Raw genomic sequence first — 24,161 nt, 5'->3', positions numbered from 1 at the left:
AGTGAAGGATTAAAATGTCAAGATCAGACCCAGCAATCGGATGGTCCACTCATATTCAAATCATGAAGCGGGGACCCAAGTGCAAAGTGTCTTATGAAGTTACCCAGAGCAGAGAACAATCTCAAAATGAAATTAATTCACAGATAATGCATACAGTTATTGAATCGAACCGAAGTAGTACATTTTGATACATGGAAAGTTTATTCCACAACAGACAGCTGACACGTGTTTCATCTTTAGATGACTTTTTCAAGGCTCACAAAGGTAATGCTGATGTCAAAAGTCACCAGGAGCCGTATCGGCCAATGCACTTTACTCTGTAACACTCATCTCTATGCCCCTGCACTCTACGCTAATACACTGTACACCATTCTACTCTACACCACTGCACTCTACGCCACTTTACACCATTACACTCTATGCCACTCTACGCAACTGCACTCTATCCCGCACCACTTCACTCTACTCTGGAGCAATCTACTCTATGTCATTGCACTGTAAAGCACTCTTCTCTTAACCACTGCACTCTACACAACTGCACTCTGTCACTGCACTCGATGCCATTGCACTCTACTCTAACTCACTGTACTCTGTGCCACTCTGCTCCATTGTACACTGACACTCTACAACACTGCACTCTCTGCCACTCTAGCCTGCACTACTCCACTCTACGCAGCTACACTCTCTGCCACTCCTCTCTATGGTACTATACTCTGCACCACTCTATGCTTCTCTACTGTGAACCATTCTACACCACTGCACGCTATGCCACTTGAATCTACTCTACACTCTGTGCCACTGCACTCTATACCACTGCACCCTATACCACTAAACTCTACTCTTCAGCACTGACCTCTGCATTGCTCAACTACACGCCACTCCACTCTGCCCCACTGTACTTTACCCCATTCTACTCTATGCACCTGCACTCTGCACCACTCTACTCACTACTCTAATCTACGCCTCTGCACTGTAAGATGCTGCATTGTATGCAGCTGAAACCAATGCCACTGCGCTCTACGCCACTATACTCTTTAACACTCTACGCCAGTGCACTCTACACCAGTCCACTCTACTCAATGCCACTCCAGTGCATGCCACTCTACTTGACTCCACACTATGCCACTCCACTGCACGACACTGCCACCCAACTCTACAACACTCAACTCCACTCTCCACCATTCCACTCTGCGACACTCCACGTGAATCTCCTCTACGCCACTAACCTTTAGCCATGCTGAACAGAAGCCACGCTGGTATACAACATGGCTAAAACACATTAGCCAAGCCAATAGCTCTTGCATGGGCAAGATCTATTGACTTAGCCAATGCTTGTTTTCGATAATATTGTTGGCTGCTGTCAAAGGCAAGAAAGGGAAATGGACATTCGTCGCCTCCTCAACTGAATTGAGTCCTTCATTGAAATCAAAATTCTTATTCGTGTTGGCTAGAAAATTTTAGATTATCAGTGGAAAATGTAAGCATTTAAGGCATGCCAGTGAGAACAGTGTTTTATGGGGCTTTCTACCCAGGCAGAGTGGATGCAGTCTTGAAACCTCTTCGAACACCTGTTTGCCAACCATACATGTGCGGACTGATGGGCATATTCTGTATTACTGATCAGGCGACATATGATACCCACTATTTTCTTAATTAGATAACACAGTTTTACCTTTAAACCGACATACGCTCCGTAGTAGAAACCAGAGATAAAATGTTGCCACTGAAGAGATGCAATGGCAAAATCCGAAACTATTACTGCAGCTTCTAGGGTAAACATCAGTAACTACAGTGCCCTCTAGTGGACAACAAAATCCAAACACGAACACTGCATTTTTCCATGGACTTTCATTTCAGAGGGTCATCACATTCACAGAAACATACTTCCACATCACTCATTCCAATTGTTAGGAACATTAAAAATTTCAGGGATAACCAGTGTGCCCAAGAGCATCCGATTAACTAGCTGATTTGTCACCTTTGACATTTTATGAGTCGGACTGTATCTGCTGACAAAACTGACACATTCAGGAAGCGCAAATAAATGATTTACTACTTTTTGATATTCACAAACTCAAAGTGTAAAATTGTTACACAAAATGTAAGTTACAGGTCTCCGCCCTCAGTGTAAAGCAACTGGTTTACTCTTAAGGGTGGGTGAGGTCCCACCCTAAGCTCCTTTTACGTTTCCCTAACCCCTTCCTCTACTGTAGTAAGCCTCTTTTTCCACTCACTGCCGCCAGCCCCACACATTCATTTACTACTAAAACGTATACTAACGTGAGGAGACTCTACAGTAGGGGTGGAGAACTCTGCACATAGAAGTATACGGTAATACAGAGGCATACACTTTAAATGATTGTGAATAACACTTCGTGGTATGTTTTGTAGGCCTAGAAACGTACTACAAAGTGCAGTTTGTGAATCAGGCCGAAAGTATCTCCAGATTAGTCAGCAGCAAAGAACAGGCTTAAATATGGTAACGGGCATCACTATTCAATCTGGGAAACTGTTCCAACAACCTACCACCGTTTCAGAAGGCATGCAGATGCGTGAACTGCGTCTGGTGTCGGGGGAAAAGAGTGCATAGAAGAACACAGTGGTTCAGACAGTAGATCACGTGATAAAGGCCAAATGCGGCCACCTTATGGGGAGGGCACCTCCCTCCGAGTGTTCATTACTGGGGTTGAGCCTGTTCCGAGCTCCCGACTAATCTGTGGGGACTAAGGGCCAGATTTAGACTTTGACACAAACATGGCGGATATTTCCTCTGCCCTATCACTAGTATACACTACAGCACATTTATGACGGAGTAACCGCCCGTCAAACTCTCTCTCACAGAGTTTATCTCCTTATGTGTTGGTATGCATATTCAGAACCACAGAGTATCACGTAGCTACTCCAGTTAGCTGAGCCCTTGCAGAAATTTAAAGGTTTTTCTAAATACTCATGCATATTGCTGGTTAGTGACAGATTTCAAATTAGGCTGCTTTGCATAGGTCGAATTTCCCTTCTGCTATGTGATATTAGAGAATAAACAAGGGAACCATCATGTCGATTAGATTTTTGTTTGATGTCATTAGTGATAATTCCATTACAGCGAAAAGAGTTGGACTATATGTTGTTGTTGGACCATATACAATATTGTATATTTTCTCATATATTTCAAGTTTTGAAGGCACTGGCTTACTTTGCAATATGATAGTCTTTGCCTTTCATGAAGCTGATGACATTACTTGATATTATTTTTACCACCAGCATTTATTAAGGTTTATTGCTAAGAAGTCAGAGATCTCGGTGCTATGTTTACCTTTTCTCCTCCTTCTGTCCTACATGTTGAATGCACATGTTGGTCCCCTGATAAATGGTATCCCCTCGAAATGCACTGGGGCACGGTGGACAATCGGGCTTTTCCTTTTCGGATCTACAGAAATCACGTCTCCCTTCACCTGGCTCCATGTCTCCCCTTTGGCCATTACCCTCTACCCCAACAAATACGCTAGGAAGCGAAACGTACCTGGCAAATCAATTGCCGCAGCTCGGTATCCTGCTTCTGCCAGGATGGAGAGCGTCTTGAGGGTGAGCCAAGTTTCTGATGAGAAGCGGATGCCATGAAGCAGCAGGACACTCGGTGCTGGCCCCCCCTGGACAGGCTCTGCTTGCCGGTAGAAAAGGGTTTGTCCATCTACCTCAATAGTCCCATCTGACATCCGAACTCCACTCATGGTGGCACTCGTATCGGGCTCCAAATCTAAATGGTGCAAGGTCAACAGAGTGGTTATTAAAACATGCTGGACAAATTCATTTATACTTCTTAGGAAATTCACCCTGGGGCATTCACTAAAAGGAAAAGTGAAGGGAATTTTCATTGTACTGAAAAGGAGGCTGCAATCAACACCTGGGATATCAGCAGGAACGCTCACACTGATCTTTAAAGCCATACATGCAGGACAAGGGAACAGCCCAAGTGGAGCAAGTAAAAACACAGGAACAAGATATCTAAATGCATGCTGGAATTCATTGCTCATTATATCATGGAGTAGAGAGAAAGCTACAAACCTGATCTGGTCAGATTTCACTGACATGGATTTTTGATTACCCGTTACCACCATGAGAGTCACTGCTCTGCATTTCAACATTTCCAAATCGGTTCAGTGGTGCAGAATACTGATATAGCACATGGGAACATGTGTATTGCATATCCACATTTCAATGATCATTCACCGTTTAGCTTAGCCATCGACTGGCCTGACTGAAGTTGTTCAATTCCTACATGCCACTTCCTGCACACAGAGTGCATAGGTAGATGAGTGAAGTGAGTAGGTCAATGGTATGTTTTGCATGAGGTTGCTGAAACCGAGCTTAGTGCGCGAGTCTCTTGACTGAGTTAAGTGGAAGCAGGGGCGTAACAGAGGCCCTCGCAGACCCTGAGGTGCGTGGTAGGTCCCCAGGCTTACCCTTGTTGGAGGGCCCCCACCAAACCCCTTCAATGGGAGTGTGGAGGAACCCCTTCAAAATATCTTGCAGGGTGGGCCCCTCACGCTTTGTTACTTCATTGGGTGGCAGCACTCTAAAAGGAACGTGGAGTGTGGGATAAAAGAGCAGTATTTCCTACCAAAGGAAGGGAAGTCTAATGGTCTGCAAGGACTGGGCCTGTCTGACAATGTACCTGGTGTGAGTGAGTGACTGGCCAATTGTTTGGGTGGGAGAGAATGTACTTTGTGTGATAGAGACTTAGGCCCACCTTGAGCCAATGGAGGAAGATCCCTTGGCATGGACCGATACTTTGCTTTCCCTCACTCCTGATAAGCCAATGGCCCTGACATGGAAAGACACACAGCCCATGGACGCCAGCAAGAGGGCATAAGTGGGCTAGACATGCAGATCACAATTGATACTGTTCGCACTGATCTTCCCGCGATACAGCTCCTGGTGCGAGCTTGGATCTGAGGCTGCAGGGCATTTTGTTTGTGTCATCTCAGAGACAGTGTGGTGATGCCACTAGTGTGTGACTTCCTACAAAGCTCTGGCTCTGCTTACTACTGAATACCTGTGGTGCCGACACTGAGGTCATTATCTATCACATGAACACACCTGGGCATGCACAGAGTATGCTGCAGTGGGATGAGTGGTAGGATGGACAGGGGAAACGGTACTGTGGAAATTTCGGTCACCAGGAGCATATTATTGCAGTTCAGCCATTTTGCTGGTTCTTGCAATGGCCTCCAATAGTTAGGGGTAAAATTCAGGTTATTTAACTTTCACTTAGGCACTTCTGGTGATGCACAGATTTCACAATCTGGTGTTATTTTCTCGACTTGGTGGCCATTCAGCAGCCAAATTAAACAAGCTTTGGCAAAGCCAATAGTTGCAGTTTTGGCTGGCAACTTTCAGATTTGCCAGTGTTTGTACAGTTTTTGGTGCAACTGTACAAGGGGGTACTATTTCTATTTAGGTTTGCTTTGTACAAGAACAGAATGCTGCCAATCAGAGAGATGCTATCCAATGGCTTCTGAGAGCCAACCATGTGCCCCATACTATGTGCTGTGGTGCGCAGAGGAAAATGTGGATGAGACACTGACAAATGGATGAAGAGGGCTGGATGAACATCTCAACCTCTGAAAGCATATTATAAATAATTGTATTAAAATCAAAAGGTCTTAGCTAACACCAGGCTTAAAAAGGAAGGACTACAGTTTGTGTCATCAACATGTAGTGAGATATTCAGTATTCAGAAAAAAAGTAAGACATATAAGGATGTAATAATGAAAGATGGGTTTACAGAGTGCATACCCTCAGTTGTTTTAAAGTGAGCACGATATTGGGTGGTGGCAGTGGTAGGCAGAATGTTTTGGATGGCTGTGGGACAGAAATAATGAGGGTGGTAGCAAAAAGAAATAATCGCAAGGGGACTGTGTGAAAGAAATCAGCGGGTCCCGTCAGTGGGAGAACAACTAGCGGGGCGAGTGTTAAACAGAGGAGCAGTAGTGAAAGGGATAAACAGATCGTGGAAATGAATGGGAGGTGTGAGACTGTGATCTGAAATGGCATCGGAGAAGAATGAGAGATCAAAGAGACGATCGCGAGACAGAAATGAACCAAGTTTGTGTTAAGGTTTTAATAAGGCAAAGCCCTGGGGTACGAGAGCCCAGGCAGAAGGGAGACGCCATGACATTTACCATTTCTCTCTCGCGCTCTCTCCTGGTTTCACGAGGACATTTTTGCAGAAAAAGCTGGATTTATATTTTTAGCACAGTACGCGAAAGGAGACACTGCTAGAGTAAACATATCGCTGGCATTAGGGTATTAGAGGGCACAATGGCGACAAAGGCCCTTGACAGCAATGCAAGATATCAACAAAGCCTTCATGTGGATAGCTTTACATAGTGAGCACGATGCAACCACATTATATGGTGTGACAAAGGTAAATGCTTGTGGATAATCAATAATCAAAGTAAAGGCAGGAAATGAAAATATAAGAAGAACTACAGGCCAAGTTTATCAAAGGGGTTTATCCACTCTGTCTCTTTAGTATATATGGCCAAATATTGACAGTGGTCAGTATATGGGCAACAGCAAAAACCCAGGGTTAGAGCCGCAGATTGGTGACACCTTTGGTTTGGTGCATATTTCAAGTAGGTCTAGTAGGAATTTTGTGGATTCCTGCAGATTCCGGAAGTTTCAACCACAGAACGTAAGGAAAATGTGTGATTTCATGTTGAGGTTTGCAGGGCATTGTGGGTAAACAAAAGCGTGTGGGATTCGTGCAAGGCACACCACGATGGAATTCCCTGGCTGTCTACTTTAAAAAAATGTATGAGGTTGGTATTTTAGGTTGGTTTTTATTCTTGGTCTTTATCTGATATGTACTGATTAAAATTATGATGTGTCTTGTGAGATGAATAACCAATTTTAAGTTTTCCTGTTCTCTCCAACCTGTGCTGGTGCCTGGATTCAGGTATCCTTCTCTGTATAGTTTGAACCCACCAGTCACTATAAGAGCAGTACGGCTTAGAGCCCCCATTTGGAGAGCCCGTCAGGCGTTGCAGCGTCAGCCTGGCGAGGGGCATTCCCGATGATGATGCCAGTCATCCATTGTGATGCGTGAGGGCTCTTGCTCCTGAGACACTAGGTCCCCTAGAACGTTGTGGTAGCTTGGAACAGTGTACCTTTTATTGTTGTGATTACCACTAGTGGGAGACTGTACACTGGAACATCAACCTCCCGGTCCCCCCCCCTTTGTGTTTTGATATTAGGATTTAGCCACACACTCCTGGCCCATATGTAAAAACAACACCTAAAAGAAACAAATGTCCTCTTGCTTGCCATTGTGATGGGATTCTTTAGTCCGTGGGGGGCAGAAGGAGTGTTCACTCAGACAAAGCCCGTTGCTCACCATCTTCAGGAAGAACCTCAAGACGTGGCTCTTCAGATGAGGCCCCTCCCCCCAGCGCCTTTAGACCCTCATGGGTGAGTAGACACACTTTACAAAAAAAAAAGACTGATTGGTGTATAGTGGGCTTTCTGCCTCCCTGGAGGTAGAAGGGTCAGATCAGGGGTAATTACCCACATCTTCCCCCACGGAGAAGGCAGAAAGGCAGTTGCCCATATGCTTGGGGTGGGGGGATGGCCATACCCATGCTAAGCAGTCCCCATCCCTATATTAAAAAAACAAATCAGAACATCTACTAGACTTTCTGCCCCCCCCGGTGGGGCAGATCAGGGTAATTATCCCAGTTTGCCGCCCATGGGGCTGAAAGACTGTTGCCCCATTTGTTTGTGGTGGTGGCATAGCCATGCCCATGGTAGGTAGCCCCCACCCATATATTTTGAAATACATACATTCTCTGGTGCCTAGTGGGCTTCCTGTCCCACAGTAGGGCAACTCGGGGTAATTAACCAATCTACCCCCCAAGGGGGCAAAAAGACTGTTGCTCCATTTATTTGAGGCAGGAGCAAAGCCAAGTCCATTCTGGGTAGCCCCACCTCTATATTTTTAAATAACAAAAAAATCCCTGGTGTCTAGTGGGCTTTCTGCACTCCTGAAGGAGCAGGTGGAGGGTAATTGCTGGTTTATGTCTCTTTGGTGGACTTCATGAAGCATTCTCTGGTGACTTAGCAGGGTCGATACGGATGGGGCTTCTGCTTCTCCTGAGTGGACCCAACTTGGTAATCTCTGCACTGGCAGTTTGGGGGAGTCTGTTCCCAGAGAGTTGAGCCAAAGTTCTGGTTTTGCCCTAACAGCAAGAATGGGAGCTAAGGCATAGCAGGATGCAACCAGGACAACAGCAAAAATTATAATGGCACATTTTCAGGGGTGGGGGGGGTGCACATACCTTGGACTCGCAAACACAGAGCTTTCTGGTTCCACCTTTAGGATCCAAGGTTCCACTCCACATACACACTCTTTCATTTATGGCCCCAGGCGAAGCTGGGAGGAACTCAGGTTTCCCATGGGGTCCCAGCCACCTGGTCCAGACACTCAACCCAGATCTCCAAGTCCCACCCCGCATTCTCACCGTTACGCACTCGTTGCAGGCTCGCCTCCCCTTCAGTTGCCCACTCATTCAAATCCGCTTACCATTTTTGCCAGAGTAAAGGGCAAGTGGCCATCCATTGGATTGCTATGCATTGTCTGGCTAGCACTAGGCCTTGTAGTGCAAACAGGTGCCCCATCTTCCGCTCCACTCCCGGGAGGGGCAAAAGACTGAGCAGGCAGTGACGCACTATGCTGCACAGCATGACCCCCGTTACCTCCATTAATGTTTGTAAAACCTTGTCCCAGTAGCCCACCATCCATGGGCATCGCCACGTCATGTGGAGGAAATCGAATGGGGACCCGCACATCTAGGGCAACCATCCCAGTGACCGGGAAAGATCTGGCTAAGCCTCTGTGGCATTAGATACATGCGGTGGAGATTGTAAAATTGCATAAGTTTGAAGCGTGCATTACTAGATGCGTCCTTTACCTGGTCTCAGGTCTGTCTCCACTCCGAGTTCGTGAGGGGATATTCCAGATACTCGGACCATCTGGCGCGGACGTGGTAGATATCCATGTACCTCTCAGCATTCATTGCCCCATATATACAGGAAATGAGGCCCCTGCTAGCACTAGGGTCCAATATATTCCTGAGCATGCTGGATTCCTTCAGTTACTGAATACAAATATACAGTGGGGATGAATATAGAACATAGAACTTAGGGAAGGTCGGCCAGATATCGTGTATTGTGCGGGAGAACTGGAGGGACTGTCCCAGTGGCCTTCCTAACAAGCTGGCAACATCCGTTCTACTGACAAAGGTGCCATTTAAGTAAAGGTCGCCTGCCAACCTCCAGCCACTGCATCATGTCCATCAGAAATTGCGTGTGCTGAAAAGGTTTCAACCACTCCAATGGTAGTAGACGCGCATAAAGGTGCCCTACGGCGGACTCTCCAAACAGTGTGCTCCAAAGCCACCGCTACCTGCTGCACTATTCGTGGACGGTCCATCGGCATCTCGGTGCCTTCCATTAGTAGCCTAGGGAGGGCATTGTCATCCTCCAAGCCTACCAGCAAACGTTTTTTCCCCAGATGGGGCCCTCAGCGCACCACAGGACCAAATACTGCAAACTACCTGCAAGGGGGAAAGAGTCGCAAAGGCCGGAAGACCCAGCCTGCCCTCAACAGGGTCTAATTTTAGAATGTCCATTTCGACCTGTCTCCTCTTGCCCACCCTCACCAATGGCACAAAGAACTATTCAGTTACAAGAACATGGACTGAGGGAAATCACAAAAGGAGTTCTGCATCGTTTATAGACAATGGGGAAGCAACACCATCTTGCTCAGGTCTACTCTGCCCATCACCGAGATGGGAAGCATGTTCCAGAACTGGACTGCCGCCCGCTACCAGCCAGCACCTGACCCATGTTCAAGTCGTACTGAGGTCCTTCCTTGAGCAATCTGCATTTCTAAGTACCAGCACTGCTCCAAATCCCAGGGCAGTCCCATCAACCCCGCCAAAGGAAACAACACCGTCTTAAGGCAGTTGAATCTCAACCACGAGGCACCTGCGAAATCATACAGCACTTTTATCAGCTTAGGGATTTATACTTCTGGCTGGCACAGATAAAGAAGGGTGTTGTCACCATACATTGATACTACATGTACCTAGGACCCCACCGACAACCCCTTTCCTCTAATTCCTGCCTGAGGCACTCCACCGAGGGCTTAATTGCCAAGGCAAATAGGAGTGGAGATAGGAGGAAAACCCTGTCTTGTGCCTCTTTCTTCTGGGAAAGCCTCAGATATCACTCCCTGGTTCGTGTCCGGGCTGCCGGTTCTATATATAGGAGGCAAACCCAAGACCTAAACTCAGGGCCCACACTACAACATCGTAGCATCTCCCACAGATATTTTCAACCAAGCGTATCATAGGCCTTCTCGATATCCAGCGTTACCAACGTTGCCTTGAGGGCCAGCCCCTGCGTCGAGTGCATCAAATGTGACAGGCACCAGAGATTCACGTGGGTGCCCCTCCCTGGTATGAACCCACACTGATCATCAGCTATCTGGCTCGGCACTAGCTTGCTCCCTCAGTCTTGGGGCCAATACTCTAGCGCATTGAGAGTGGCCTGTATGAGCTGGGATAATTTGGATCTTTATTAGGCTTAGGTAGCATTACAATGAGCACCTTGCGCATGGGTGCTGGCAGAGAACCTCAGTCCCTCGCCTCCAGTAGTCTTGGGAACAGTAAAGCAGAGTAAGATTGGTAGAACTCCACTGGCAAGCCTGGCGGGCCTGGGCACTTGCCATGGGACATGTCCTGAAACACTGCTCCGAGATCCACTGACCGCAATTCTCCATCAAGAAGGTCCCTCTGTTCATCTGTAGGGTGGGGCAAGTTTACCCAGTCCCAGAAAGTCACCCACTGCTAGCCATACGTCCCCCACTGGGGTTGCATAAACTCCCACCAGATTTCATGCAGGTGGGCATATATGCCCACCGAGTCTGAGAAAGGCATACCGTAAAATCAGTGTGGGGTGGGGGGGTGGCTGCTCCCTCCTAAGAAGCCATGTTAACAAGCGACCAGACTTGTCCCCCTCAAAGTGCAACCATTGTCTGTTATCTCTTCTGGTGAAACATCCAGTCTGTCCCATACATTAGCCACCTTGTGCCGGGGCCCTGGCATAGCTTCATCTGAGACCCCTTGCCTCCCACCTCTCACCTGCAAGTCGGTCAGCTTGTCCTCCTCCCGAGTCAGCTCTTTTGGCCAAACAGCATCTAGTACCACACACTCGGGAAAGGTTTGCACCCTGTTTTACCACTTTTAAGGAGACTCACCCGGTACCCCTCTGCTGGGTGGAGTGCCAAATGCTGTCAAATTATCCCTGAAGCACGTATTCTGTCTCTTCACTAAAGATCTGGTCACCCCATGTCTCAGGTCGGGATCACCAGAAGGGGCGTGGTCCAATAAGAAATGCACCAAGTATTGGGATCCAATCATAGCATTCCTGCCCTCGTCAGTCACCAAAAATCTATCCAGTTGACTGTACACAGGAAACAATCAGGAAAACTCCTGCACTCCAGGATGAAGCAGCGCCACACATCTTTGCAGGCCAACCTCGCCATCAAATCCCTCAGGCCTGCTGTCATGCGGGTCTTTGTCCCGCTGCAGGTGGGGCATCTATCCAAACTCCCGACTAGTACACAGTTAAAATCATGCCCCCAAATGATAGGCATCCCCACATAGTTGATGAGCTTTCTTTCCAGGGCTCGAAAGAATTCCCCGTCATCCACGTTCGGGGCATACACATTCACGAGACACATTTCCATGCCATTGAACAGTTCATGCATTACCACATACCTGTCCTCAATATTGGCCAAAGAACCAATGGGGTGGAATGAGACCTCCAGTGCCATCCAAATTATTGGTCCCTGGGCATAACTGGAGTATGCTGACGAGAACACTCAACCCCTCCACTTTGTCAATACCTTCAGTACCTCCCCGTCCATCAGGTGGGTCTCTTGAAGCATTGCAATATGTATTCCCACCCTCCTCAAAACAGCAGTCAAAACAGCATTGACCTTGTACCTCTTTATAAAACTGTCCAGCATGCAAACATGTCCAGCCATCACAACTCATTCATCCTTCACTTGGGTAAGCCCCCCCCCTTTCCTGGCACCCTCTGCACCTCATCCCATGCTCACTCATCAGTACACATGCACTCCAAACAACTCTTCAGAACCAAAAGAATAACTATAACTTCCCCCACCTCCCCCCACCCTGGGTAAACACTGACAAACTCCAACCGTGTCTCCCCACCCATGACAGACCACTCCCCCACCCCTCATCTCAGGAGCATATATGTAGCAAATAAATGAGACAGAACCCCGTTTTGAATGCTTGAGATCTATTTTGGGGTCAGCAGTGGCTCCCTGACAGTCCGAGGCCCAGGTCAGGGTGCACTCAGATCCTATACTGGGCCCTATCCCATTCTCCGGTACACGCACCTGCCCCAAGCAACACACAATAACCAATGCTCCTCAAGCGACCCTGTCAAGTGCACAGTGTAGGGGGGTGGCCTGCTCGTACACACCACACATCTCTCATTTGCACCCCCACCCACTCAGGTCATACACAATATGTTGTTCCTGAGAAATCACCATGCCACTTAATGTATAGTTTTGTGCAGGGGTCCCGTGGCCACCCCACAAGTTCTTTGTCCTCTGTCCTCCAGGTGGAGAACTTACGCCTGACATAGTTCCACACCAGGATCAGATTTCCCCCATTTCAGGGGTGTTGTCCACTTCATCCACTCTGTGTCATCCGAAGTTGAGGCCGCCACAGCCTTCACTTGCACCCTTGCTTTCTCCCTCTTAGATCTCTGACTCTCGAGATCCAGGGTGCCATCTCGTCGGACCACCACTTGCTGAGATGACCTGAAGGCCACTCCCCCACACCGTCTGCGTTTCCTCTCCAGTTGTGAACAGGGAGCCCTGGGGGCCCAGCTCCAGCCTGGCGGGAGGTCAGGGCCGGGATCAGCTCATCTCCGCAAACCTCCAGCCAATCCCAGACTTCCTCAGGGGTATTGAAAAAATTAGCATGGGCAGACTGGAGTACCTTCATCCGTGTTGGATATAATAGCATGAAAATTATGTCCATGGTTCTAAGCTTCTGCTTCACCCCTCCAAAGGATATCTGAAATTGCTGCACCTGGCGGGTGTAATCCAGAAAGACCCAGATAATGTGGTTTTCATATTTAGGCCCCCAGCTTGTCCGACATTTTGCAGGATGACGTCCCCATTCTTGTATTTGAATAGCTCCGCAATAATAGTGCATAGCATGGCCCCAGCCAGTTGTAACTGGGTGAAGGCGCAGGGAGCCAGTTCAACCACAAACACCAATGATAAGGGGGCTGTAGGGAAGGTGTGACTTATCCATCATTCTAAAAAGAGTTTGGGGATCCGTCCCTCTGCTCCCTTCGGGAACCCAACGAAGTGAAGGTTAAAGCGCCTAGATCGGCCTTCTGCATCCTCCGCCCCCACTCCAAGGTCATCGTCCTCGCTGAGAGACTCATCAGAGCTGACTTCAGGGCCAACACTTCACCTGTAATTCATTCATGTTCTTCTCCTTGGCCAGGGAGCGCTCAGCCACCTTAAGCAGATCCACTCGTAAGAGGCCTACGTCTGAGGAAACAGCATCTATCTTGGCCTGGACCGCAGCACTGGATGCATGTATTGTGGGTAAAGACTGAGCTCTCACAGGTACCTGCAGCTACTTCGCACCCTCCTTCAGCTCACCCCCAGGGAGGTGTCCCCCTCTCAAAAGGCCTAGGAGCAGTAAATTGGTCCATCCTTGTCTGCTGTGCCCATCTCTGTGGCATGTCCTTTCCCATGGTGTTAATCCATCAGACGGGTCCGGGGGGCACGCAGCAACCTGTCTGGGCTCAAGCACCCTCCTGATCCGCCCCAGAGCACAAGGTCAAGAAAATAGTGTGTACTTGGTGGAAGCTCTACCAGGGAACGCCATAAATGACTACAGGGCCTCTCACTAATGACCCCCTGTCCCGCAGGCATCTAACGAACCTCAGATGCAGGACAAGGGCTTCTGTGCCTCAACAGGGCCCCACCTCATCAGGCTCACAATATCTGCATACCTTGGCACAGTCTCAGGAGGATCAGGTAGGCGGAACCCACGAAGGGACCAAGGTCAAATACGATGCAAAGATTCCCAAAAATCCCCACTGCATTATAGCCAACAGGCCAATGGGACCAGCTCACCACCAGATGCCCGGGAGGCCAATGCTCAGTGTCTCAAATTCCAGGCGGCCAAGCGTCACCAGCTACTCCATGGAGCAGCGCAAGGTAAGAGGGTCCAGTGGCCCCCACTGGCACGATAGCACGTCAGCAGCCAAGACCAACTCAAAGGTCATAGATGCTTCATCGTCAGTAAATTAGTTCACAGGATTGTAGCATCACCCTAAACAGCAAGAGGGCTCAAGTGGACCATGTCCGGCTGCCACAGCTCCAGCTGAGCTCTGCTGCTCTTCAGGGGACAATCGGGGACCACCCCCCGCTCTGGCACCGGTGAACACTCATGGCAGGCTGTGGCACTAGGCCATTCCCCATATTCTAATCTCTCACAGGGGAACGCACCATGTGCCCCACGTGGCAGCACTGGCCTCAGTCTGAGGTCTCCATTTGATTGCTCCGCTGGACCCCCTCACTCCCAGGCTACAAAGGGAACCTCCATTATGTCCTCATCAGGGGCCTGAGAACACCTTGCACTCCAACCAAGGGTGCTCCCTCTGCCCCTGGGACAGGCTGCCTCCTCTCACCTCTGCTCCAGTGCTGCTGTGTCACAGGATCTCTCAGGCGGGTCGTTAAGCACAGCCCGCTCTCCGGCTGGGCCAGGTCTCCAGTTAGGTGCACCTGGGAGCGGCAACAGGGACGACTGTCCACCAGCACCCGTCGTCAACAGTTGTGCTCCTACAACGATCAATCATCTAAGCGGGAACGCTGGTTCAGCAGCCCGCATGGGTCACAGTCCACAAGCTGCATCGAGGTCAGCAGTATGGGACCTCAGGTCACTCAGCGCCCCCAGGCTAACCTCCCTGGATTACAGCAGGTGATCCTGTCCGGTAGATGCAGGTGGGTGGCGGTGCAGGATCATGCCGGCCCGGCTGCTGAGCTTGCTAGAGCACGTCTAGCACAGCTGCCATCTTGGCCACCATCTTTTTTTTTACTTTTAATAATTTAATTTCCACTTTAAGCATATGTTTTAGTATATGTTTTAGTCTTCTGTAACCAGCCGACAAACGTTTTGTGGGACAACTGCGTCTTCGGGTTTCCAAAAGCACCAAGGGCCAGATGTACAACCCTTTGGTATTGCGATTCGCAAATTGCTAGTCACAGTACCAAATGCACAAAAGTGTATCTCACACTGTTTGTGATTCCAAATGGGGTCGCAAATGACCTACCTCATTAATATTCATGAAATAGGTCGCAATTTGTGACCTTATTGGGAATGGCTGCACTCACAGACATAGCAACCTGCTGGGGACAGCGGACCACCATGTCTGTGATGGCTTTTAAATAAAGCAGTTTTTTTTTTTTGTTTGTTTGGAAATGTAGCCCGTTTTCCTTAAAGAAAAACAGAATGCATTTCAAAAACAAAAATTTAAAGTTTTCTTTTCATTTTTTCAGAGTAGGCAGTGGTCCATGGGACAACTGCCCGCTCTGAAAAAATATTTCAGCATGCATTCCCATGGGGATCCCTTCCCGTTTGCGAATGGGTTAACACCAGTTTGAAATTGGTGTAACAGCAACTGTTTTGTGACCGTATTGCACTGCGACTCGCAATTAGGAAGGGAACGCCCCTTTCTAATTGCGAATCGCAAACCCTTTTTGCGATTCGGTAAAGAGATTACCGAATCACAAAATTGGGTTTGTGCATCACAAAATGCTTTTTTCTTGTCGCAAACGACCCAATTCTGCGAATCAGGCCATTTGTGATGAAAAAAAAAGCTTTAGACATGTGGCGCAGTTCCAATAACGCCAGTATATGCAAGCAACCGTGAATAAGATCCTGTTTTCAATAAAAGTGCACATCTGCACTCTCTATTGAAAGTAACGATAATAGCTTGAGTTCTCCATTGAGTCACTGTGTTTACAAGTACGGTGCTTCCAAGTCCAAGATAAGGCCCTTGACACAACTAAGTATAGAAGTTTGTTTTCTTGTTGTTATGAGGAAAGTCTTCTGCAAAGAACATTTTTATATGTGAACTTCGCAAATACATATAAGAGGCTACTTGAGTATTTTAGGGTCGAAATTGTGGTTCAGTATTTGGTGAAATAGGCGAAGGATTCTAATTGAATACCTAATTCTACCTGAGCCGGTTCTCTTTCATACACGTACTGCAAATAGTTTGAGATACTTCTGTTAATAGAAGGAGATTCTGTAAAGAGCGTTCCACTGCTCGTTGGAGCTAATCCTGCGATCATTTACCTCTCACCTCCTTCGCTGACTGCCTATCCCCTCCACGCCTACTCTGTCCTCAACACACCCGTCTCTCTCTCTTTTTTTCTGGCGAGCGAACTGCTTTCTCCCATTTTACAAAACTTTGTTTATAAAGCTTATAAATAGAAGTGCAATGAAGATTTTGGCGCTAATAGATCCAAGTGTGGGAACATTGCCCCTCTCCCCTTCCTAATGCATGTGAAAAAGAGAAGAAAAAAACCCATCTAACTAGAAAAGCAGTCGAATGTATGAAATCCGATAGATGCAGTTTTTCTTCTTTTGAAATTCCACTTTTAAATCCAGGATACATAAAACTCACCTGGCAACACCAGTCGACTTGAATTTCACACACCTGTCTGCCCTTTGATGTGCAGTAACGTGAAAGAAAGTTGCAAAGAATCTCTGAAATAATTGTTTTAATAATGTTTTTCACTACCTTTACTGAAGCACATTACTAAAAAGATGGAAATAAAGTTATTCGATAATTCAGGTTAACTGCCACGGACTTAAAGGGCCTGCTCCAGACGATAACAGTAACAAAAGAGGTGCATTTTTAACCCATGTTCGCAGAAGGAAAGAACAGCTGAAATACCCACTTATCCGCCCTGCCATTTATTTTTATTGTCTGTGTATCTGGCGTGTTCCTCCGCTTTATAGGTGCAGTTGTAAAGCAAGACCCGATGTAATATACATCTGTTGATTTTGTGTACGCCCTTTCAATTATTGGCAATTTACAACCAACTTCTTTCAGACATTACCTTCAGACTTACCTTTCACCTCTCGGCTCAGCTAAGTGGAGCAGGGAGTCTCTCACCTAATGCTATTGACTGTTTGGGGTTATCCTTCTGCTTCCTTTCCAGTAATTGTTTTGAACTGCACGAGGAACTACTTTAAAACTGCAGAGACAGCAATGATCTCTGCCTTCGTTTCTTGTCTGGCTTTAATGTGCTGACGCTGCGTGTTAGGCACACTAAAACCAGACCTGTTGGCTATGCCAAGTGCGTGCTTTTCCATTTTTGCCAGGAATTGGATGACCCCTAATGAAAGAAGTAAGTGAACCCCAGTCTCCAATGCTTCACAGGAATAACCTTGTTGCCTTGTAGGTCAGGAGGGACTCAATCGTGGTCCCTTCTGGCCATTTCTCTTGAGGGCCAACTCCTCAGCTCATTTCCCACAGTATCTTTGTGATGGCAATAATTTACAGTTTTTTGTACCACTGAGAAGATACTGCCATTCCTGCTAGAAATGTAGGGGATCATCAGGACATGATCCTCAAACACCCCCCATACTCTTCCGATCCTTAATAGTTGATCATGAAGACAACTTTTCTTTCAGTGGTAGAAGACTGTAAACACACCTCTCATTATTTTTTAAAGATTTTATTACTTTTCAAGTGTTGCCAAGCAACAGTCAGCAAGAAATAGCAATTACATCATACATAGGATCATTGCTACTAAGGCATCTGTAACAACTCCCAATCCCCTATCCCAAAAGACCTCTCTCATGATGTGAGAATAGGGTGAACACACTCCACTCCTCCGCCTACCTAAAGGTTACCCGGGTCAGCTACACAGAATCCCTCCAGCGTAACTTTCTTGGAGCCTTGCCTGTCAAATGGGTCATCACTATAACACCGCAGGTCACGCTGGAGCCAGCTGAGCAACGCTGTCAGGCAGGCAGCCCTGGAATATGAAAATGTTTTCACAAATGTCCACAAAGCAAACTCCAACACAGCATTTGTTTAGAATTATAGAGGTTTGCTGCCCAACTGCTAAAGTTCTCTAAATGTGGTCTGTTCAGCTCCAGAGTGCCAATAAGGCTACAAAGAAGTTAGTGGCCCGGAGTGTCATAGAGTGTAGTGGAGGAGTAGTGTCAGAGTGGATTTGTTGGAGTAGAGTGTCGTAGAGTGGAGTAGGGGTAGTAGAGTGTTGTATAGTTGAGCAGAGGGGAGTAGAGTTCAGTGGCAGGGAGTGTCATAGAGTTCAGTGTTGCAGAGCGGAGTGGTGTAGAGTTGAATGGGGTGGAATAAGGTGGAGTGGGTTGGACTGAGTTAGTCTGTTGGATTGGAGAAGAGTGGGGTGGTTTGGATTGGGGTAGGGTGGATTGGAGTGGTGTGTATTGAAATGGGGTGAGGTTGATTGGGGTAGATTAGATTGTATTGGGGTGGGTGGATTGAATTGGAGTGATAGGACTGGGGTGGGGTGCAGTGGAATGGACTGGGGTAGGGTGGATTGGATTGGAATTGGGTAGATTAGAATGAATTGAAGTGGGATGGATTTGACTGGAGTGAGGTGGCTTGGATTCATTGGAGTGGGGTGGACTGGACTAGAGTGGGGTTGATTAGAGTAGGGTATATCGGAGTTGACTGGAGTAGGATGGGCTAGATGGATTGGATTAGAATGGGACGGACTGAACTAGAGTAGGGTGGATTGGATTAGGGTAGAGTAGGGTGGACTGGAGTGAGGAGGGGTGGATTGGAGTGGGGTTGACTGGGTGGGATGGATTGAAGTAGGGTAGACTAAAATCTGGTGAGTGGACTGCATTAGGGTGACATGGACTGGAGTGAGGTGGATTAGATTGGAGTGGGGTTAGCTGCAGTGGGGTGGACTGTAGTGGGGTGAGGTGGATTTGATTGAGAGGGGTGGATTGGATTGCATTAGATTGGTGTAAAGTGGTTTGGGGTGTGGTGGACAGGATTGGGGAGGGGTGGATCGGAGTGATCCAGAATGGGATTGGCTTTTGGAGTGGGGTGGACTGGAGTAGGGTAGAGCGAACTGGATTTGAGTGGGGTGGACTGGAGTGGGGTAGACTGAACTGGATTTGAGAGGGGTGAATTGGATTGTGGTGGAATGGAGTGGGGTTGGGTGGATTGGAGTGGGGTGGACATTTTGGGGTGGGGTGAATTTAACTGGTGTGGTGTGGATTGGATTATAGTGGGCTGGACTGGACTGGGGTTGACTGGGCTGATGTGGGGTATATTGGATTGTAGTGGGGTGGACTGGTCTGGGGTGTCTTGGATTAAGATGGTTCAGAGTGGGGCAAATTGGATTGGAGTGAGGTGGATTAAGATGGACTGGAGTGGGGTGGATTAAGGTGAATTAGATTGGAGTGGGATGGACAGAAGTGGGGTGGGTTGAGGTGGATTGGAGTGGGGTAGATTGGATTGGAATGGATTTGAGTGAATGGATTGGGTTGGACTGGAATGGCCTGGGGTTGGGGTGGATTGGAGTGGAATGGATTCCAATGGGGTGGATTGTAATGAAGTGGGGTTGAATCAGGTGTTGTGGATTGGATTGGTGTAAAGTGGATTGGAGTAGATTGAATTGCATTGGTGTGGCGGTGGATTGGAATGGGATTGTGGTGGATTGGAGTGGGGCAAAATTGGATGGAGTGGGGTAGATTTTTTGGATGGGAGTAGGGACAGATTGTTTTGGATTGGAGTGCGGCAGGCTGGAGTAGGTCAGACTGGAGTGGGGCAAATTGTTTTGGATTGGAGTGGGGCAGGCTGGAGTAGGTCAGACTGGAGTGGGGCAGATAGTTTTGGTTTTGGGTTGAACTGAAGTGGATTGCAGTGCTGTGGATTGGTGTGGAGTGGGGTGACTTGGATCAGGGTGAGGTGGAATGAATTGGATAGGGGTAGACTGGATTAGGGTGAATCGGAGTGGGGTGGATTGTAGTGAGGCAGATTATTTTAGATTGGAGTGGGGCAGATTGGAGATGGGTGGACAGTATGGTGGGGCAGATTGTTTTGGATTGGAGTAAGGCAGCTTGGAGTGAGGTAGATTGTTTTGGATTGGTGTGGGCAGATTGAGTTGAATTGGAGCAGATTGGAGTGGGATAGATTGTTTTGGATTGAGGTGGAGCAGATTGTTTTGGATTGGAGTGTTACAGATTAGAGTGGGTAGGGTAGATTGGAGTGGGGCACACTGTTCTGGACTGGAGTTGGGTATATTGGAGTGGGGAAGATTGTTTTCGATTGGAGTAGGGCAGACTGTTTTGGATTGAGGTGGGGCAGATTAGAGTAGGCAGATTGTTTGGGAGTGGAGGAGACAGATTGTTTTGGATTGGAGTGGAGTGGGGCAGATTGTAGTGGGGTGGGTTGGGAGGATTAGAGTGTGGTGGATTGGAGTGATTGGCGTGGAGAGGTTTGGTGTGGGGTGATTTGGAGTGGGGTGGACTGGGATGCACTACACGATTATGTGTTAAAACATAATATTGGAAATTAAGCATAAGAAAGAAAAAATGTTGACTTGCAATATTTTGAACCAGATAAACGTCATTTTTTTTTTAGAACAGGGCCCAGGAGCAAAAAACAAAACATGAGTGAAAAGTGAGAAAAGAAGGCGTAGCAAAAGAAAAGATCGACAATAAAACTTTGCAATTTTGTTTGTCTTGCTGGGCACGTTTTTGCCAGTCACACGTCTTCTGTTTGCAGGGCAGTAGAAGTTAAAAAGAAGTACATCAATCACGTTGGGAGCAGCGGACAGGAACTGATTAAGTTGAATCAATCAGTGCTTGGTCCTTACTCCACAGACAGGAACAGAAATTATGCTTGTTTTGGTGCCTGCAGTGATGAATTAGGAGGCTTTAAAGAAGTGTTCCAGGCAAGCCAAAAAAGGGTAAGCAACAAGAGGGCTCCAAGCTCTTTTAGGTTAACAACAGGGTCTCACAAGACACATCCACTAGCGCACGCTATCGCAGGCTCGGTCCTAAAAAGTACTTTCCAACTTTTTATGACTAATATAAAATCAAGCTCAGGTGAACCCGTCCAAATCCATTCAAGTCCACAGCTGACAAAGGAAATTAAGTTGAAACAGGTGACCAGTTCTAATTTGTTTTTAGAACTCTTCCAGTTAATTACTCAGTAAGCAAATCAAGTGCCAGGAAGTGCTGCCCTTCTTCAACCACACACACATCTTCCACCCTTCTCGAATATTTACAATAGTGCTAAGCATCCTTTGTAGCTTTCAGTCCGCCTCCCATGACAACATGGTGCCATCACTCTGAGGGATGCTCTCTACATAACAAGTCACCTCTCCCTACTTCCTGTCTACCCCCACCAACCAAACATAACTGTGAACTGCCCCTTACCCATAGAAAGCTGAACTACAAGCTTTGGCCGCAGTTTGCACATCAAGCATCCAGGGTATTCACGTTTACATTTACAGAGCTCCTATGGGGAAAAGTGCAGTTCACTCCTGTCGCAGTTTGGTATGGGATAACTTTAGTTAGTTTCACCTGCCATGTTATTTAACCAGTAGAAATTATTTTATATGTTCTGCTGGCATATATTGCCCAATGTCAAAGCAACCCAAGGGTTGAAGTTGGATCCAGTTCAAACCAACTCTAATAGTCAACTGTAATTTCTGCTGCGAGGTAAGGGCTTTCTTCAATGTTGTGCTGTGTAAGCATCCTAAATACGTGCACTATTAATTGCTAAAATGGTTTGGTAGTTGATGACTAATTTGATCCAGTAAGTGCTGCAGTTCAACAAAGTGGCATACGTTGTAGCGAGTGGCATTCACGTCAGAGTTTATTTTGTTTATAACAGAGTTGAACTCGTGGTTGTCCTTTTTCCAGCATTTTCAACGTACCCTGTGGGTAGTTTGGTGGATCTTTAAGTAACAAGCATTGGCAAAGCCAAAAATGATGGCTTTAATGTGCCAAAATAGGTCTGAGCAGGCCTAATCCATGTCAAATGCTCGGTATATTCACATTAGATAAAGAAATATACAAACTAAATTGAAACAATTTACAAAGTCAGTGATTATCCTAAAATATGGAATTGATAGCAACTCTGTTGGGCCAGCACTGTATAATCCATTGTGTATTTTTCTGATGTAAAATAGTCCCTCATGCATTCCATTGAAAGCACATCATAGAAGGCAAAATTATACACCAGACGCCGCCGAATGGTATGAAGTTCTGGATGCAACCATAGTCCACGCTATATAAATGTTGTTATGTAAACAACAGATTACATAAACAACTGTGCTGTCAAGCCACAGCTTAAAAACTTGATTATAAAAAGAGTTTTAACACAATATAATGCTACCTTGTTTCTAGTTCTGATATTACGCTATTTTGAAGCGAATATCCAAACCAAAACTTCCTCTTGGCTCACCCACGGTATAGTTGTGTTCTTCTGCAATTAAACTTTTTTTACGTGCTAATTTAAAGATTATATATTTTTCTTATTGTCACGAAGTGCAGTACTATAATCTACAAAATAATTTTACTGATTAAAAGCCTAATTTGCATGGCAATTTGTTTGATAATTCGAATGACCAAAACGTATCCCAGGTAGAGTTTTACTTGGTCGATTTTTCCCAGCAAGATCAGTATTTTAATCGCCTGTCTGGTACAAAAATTAGGAACATCACTCAATGCCGGTATTTATTCCCCTTATCCATACATACTTTGAACAAAACATATAAGAAGAAAGCACTTTAAAATGGGCTCTGCAGCTGCCCTAATGATCTGCGACTGTAGCCTATAAAGTTCTATTGAAGTACCATGCCCGGGCCTTATCAGAATATTAAAATATGAACCAATGACCGATATATTTTTCTGAAAAAGGTGACAACCGTCGTCTTGGGCTAGTTTCTCGTCTTGAATTTCCTGGCACACCTCTAGCAAAGCAAGGGAAAGTACTACACCTGCGGGCCTGCACTGCAAAACATTGTGCACCATTAACTGCAATTAACTTCACCCAAACCCCGCCCACCTTTGCACAACAGCAGAAGCAGAGGTAACTCTCCCAGACTTTCGCAAAACTTTGTTTAGAAAAATCTTTACAGTTACGTCGCTTGCGCGAGCCATGTGCAACGTTTCACAATGCTTGCGCGAAACCAGTATTCATGATTAAGCTACCAACCTGCACCTCAGAGGGCTGAAAAGCTGCACGCACTGCTCTTTCCACTGCTGGATCCAAAGTCCACAGGGAGGTGACGGATTGCACCTCATGACATGAAACAAGGACATTCTGCTGTGAAGAGAGAACGAGTGGAATAGAAAGAAACGATTCTCTGCGAGCAGAGGCTGCAGCGCCACCTACAGGACAACTGGAGTTAAAACATTTCTTGAGTTTAGACACCGTCTAAAACATAACTGAGGGCCTGATTTAGGGTTTGGCGGAGGGGTTAACACCCTCAAACCTGACGGACATCCCGTCCGCGTATCACTATCCCTTTATAGCCTATGGAGATCGTAATACCTCGGACGGCATATCCCATATCCATCACGTTTGTGACAAAGCAACCAGGCCACTAAACTCTAAATCTGGCCCTGAGTATCATTCGCAAGGGATAGCAGGCTGGGCTTAATGTGTGCCGGTGTCTGTAGGTGGTGGACCCTAGTGCTAATGTTTGGGAATTTGGGACTTATATTTTTTCTCATTGGACTTTGTCCAACTGGAAGAGAGAGAAAGGCAGTACTGGGAGATCAAACTGAAGATACGCAAATTGACAAATGGAGAAAGCAGGGTTGAAATAGAATGTGCAAAATTGTGAGGATGCGGAGGGAACTGAAGGATGATGGCAGAAAGCGTCATGGGCGGGGATCAAGACTAGGAAGCTGTTATTTTGTACTGACTAGTCGGAAACTGGTAGGAATATCTTTGGACCATTTTGCTTTCTTATTTACAAATTAATGAGAACATTT

At 46.9% G+C, this 24,161-nt stretch overlaps 1 protein-coding gene across 2 annotated transcripts in view; it reads right to left on the bottom strand.

Annotated features, from left to right (window-relative positions):
• The window catches only part of ABHD14B (abhydrolase domain containing 14B), a 43,790-nt gene extending 20,293 nt beyond the window's left edge, over nucleotides 1-23,497 (bottom strand). The window contains exons 1-2 of one of the 2 annotated variants that reach the window (XM_069206743.1): nucleotides 23,377-23,497; nucleotides 3,518-3,751 (exon numbers count right to left, since the gene is read on the bottom strand). In XM_069206743.1, the coding sequence (XP_069062844.1) occupies nucleotides 3,518-3,725 (208 nt within the window). In that variant the 5' untranslated portion in view covers nucleotides 3,726-3,751; nucleotides 23,377-23,497. The remainder of the gene's footprint in view (nucleotides 1-3,517; nucleotides 3,752-23,376) is intronic. The other variant, XM_069206744.1, reaches the window with a different exon arrangement.
• Between the last annotated feature and the right edge of the window lie 664 nt (nucleotides 23,498-24,161).

This window comes from Pleurodeles waltl, chromosome 9 (assembly GCF_031143425.1).
Source record: "Pleurodeles waltl isolate 20211129_DDA chromosome 9, aPleWal1.hap1.20221129, whole genome shotgun sequence".
Classification (NCBI taxonomy): Eukaryota; Metazoa; Chordata; class Amphibia; order Caudata; family Salamandridae; genus Pleurodeles; species Pleurodeles waltl.
Note: the sequence above shows the minus strand (reverse complement) of the source record. Positions and strands in the feature narration are given on the sequence as shown.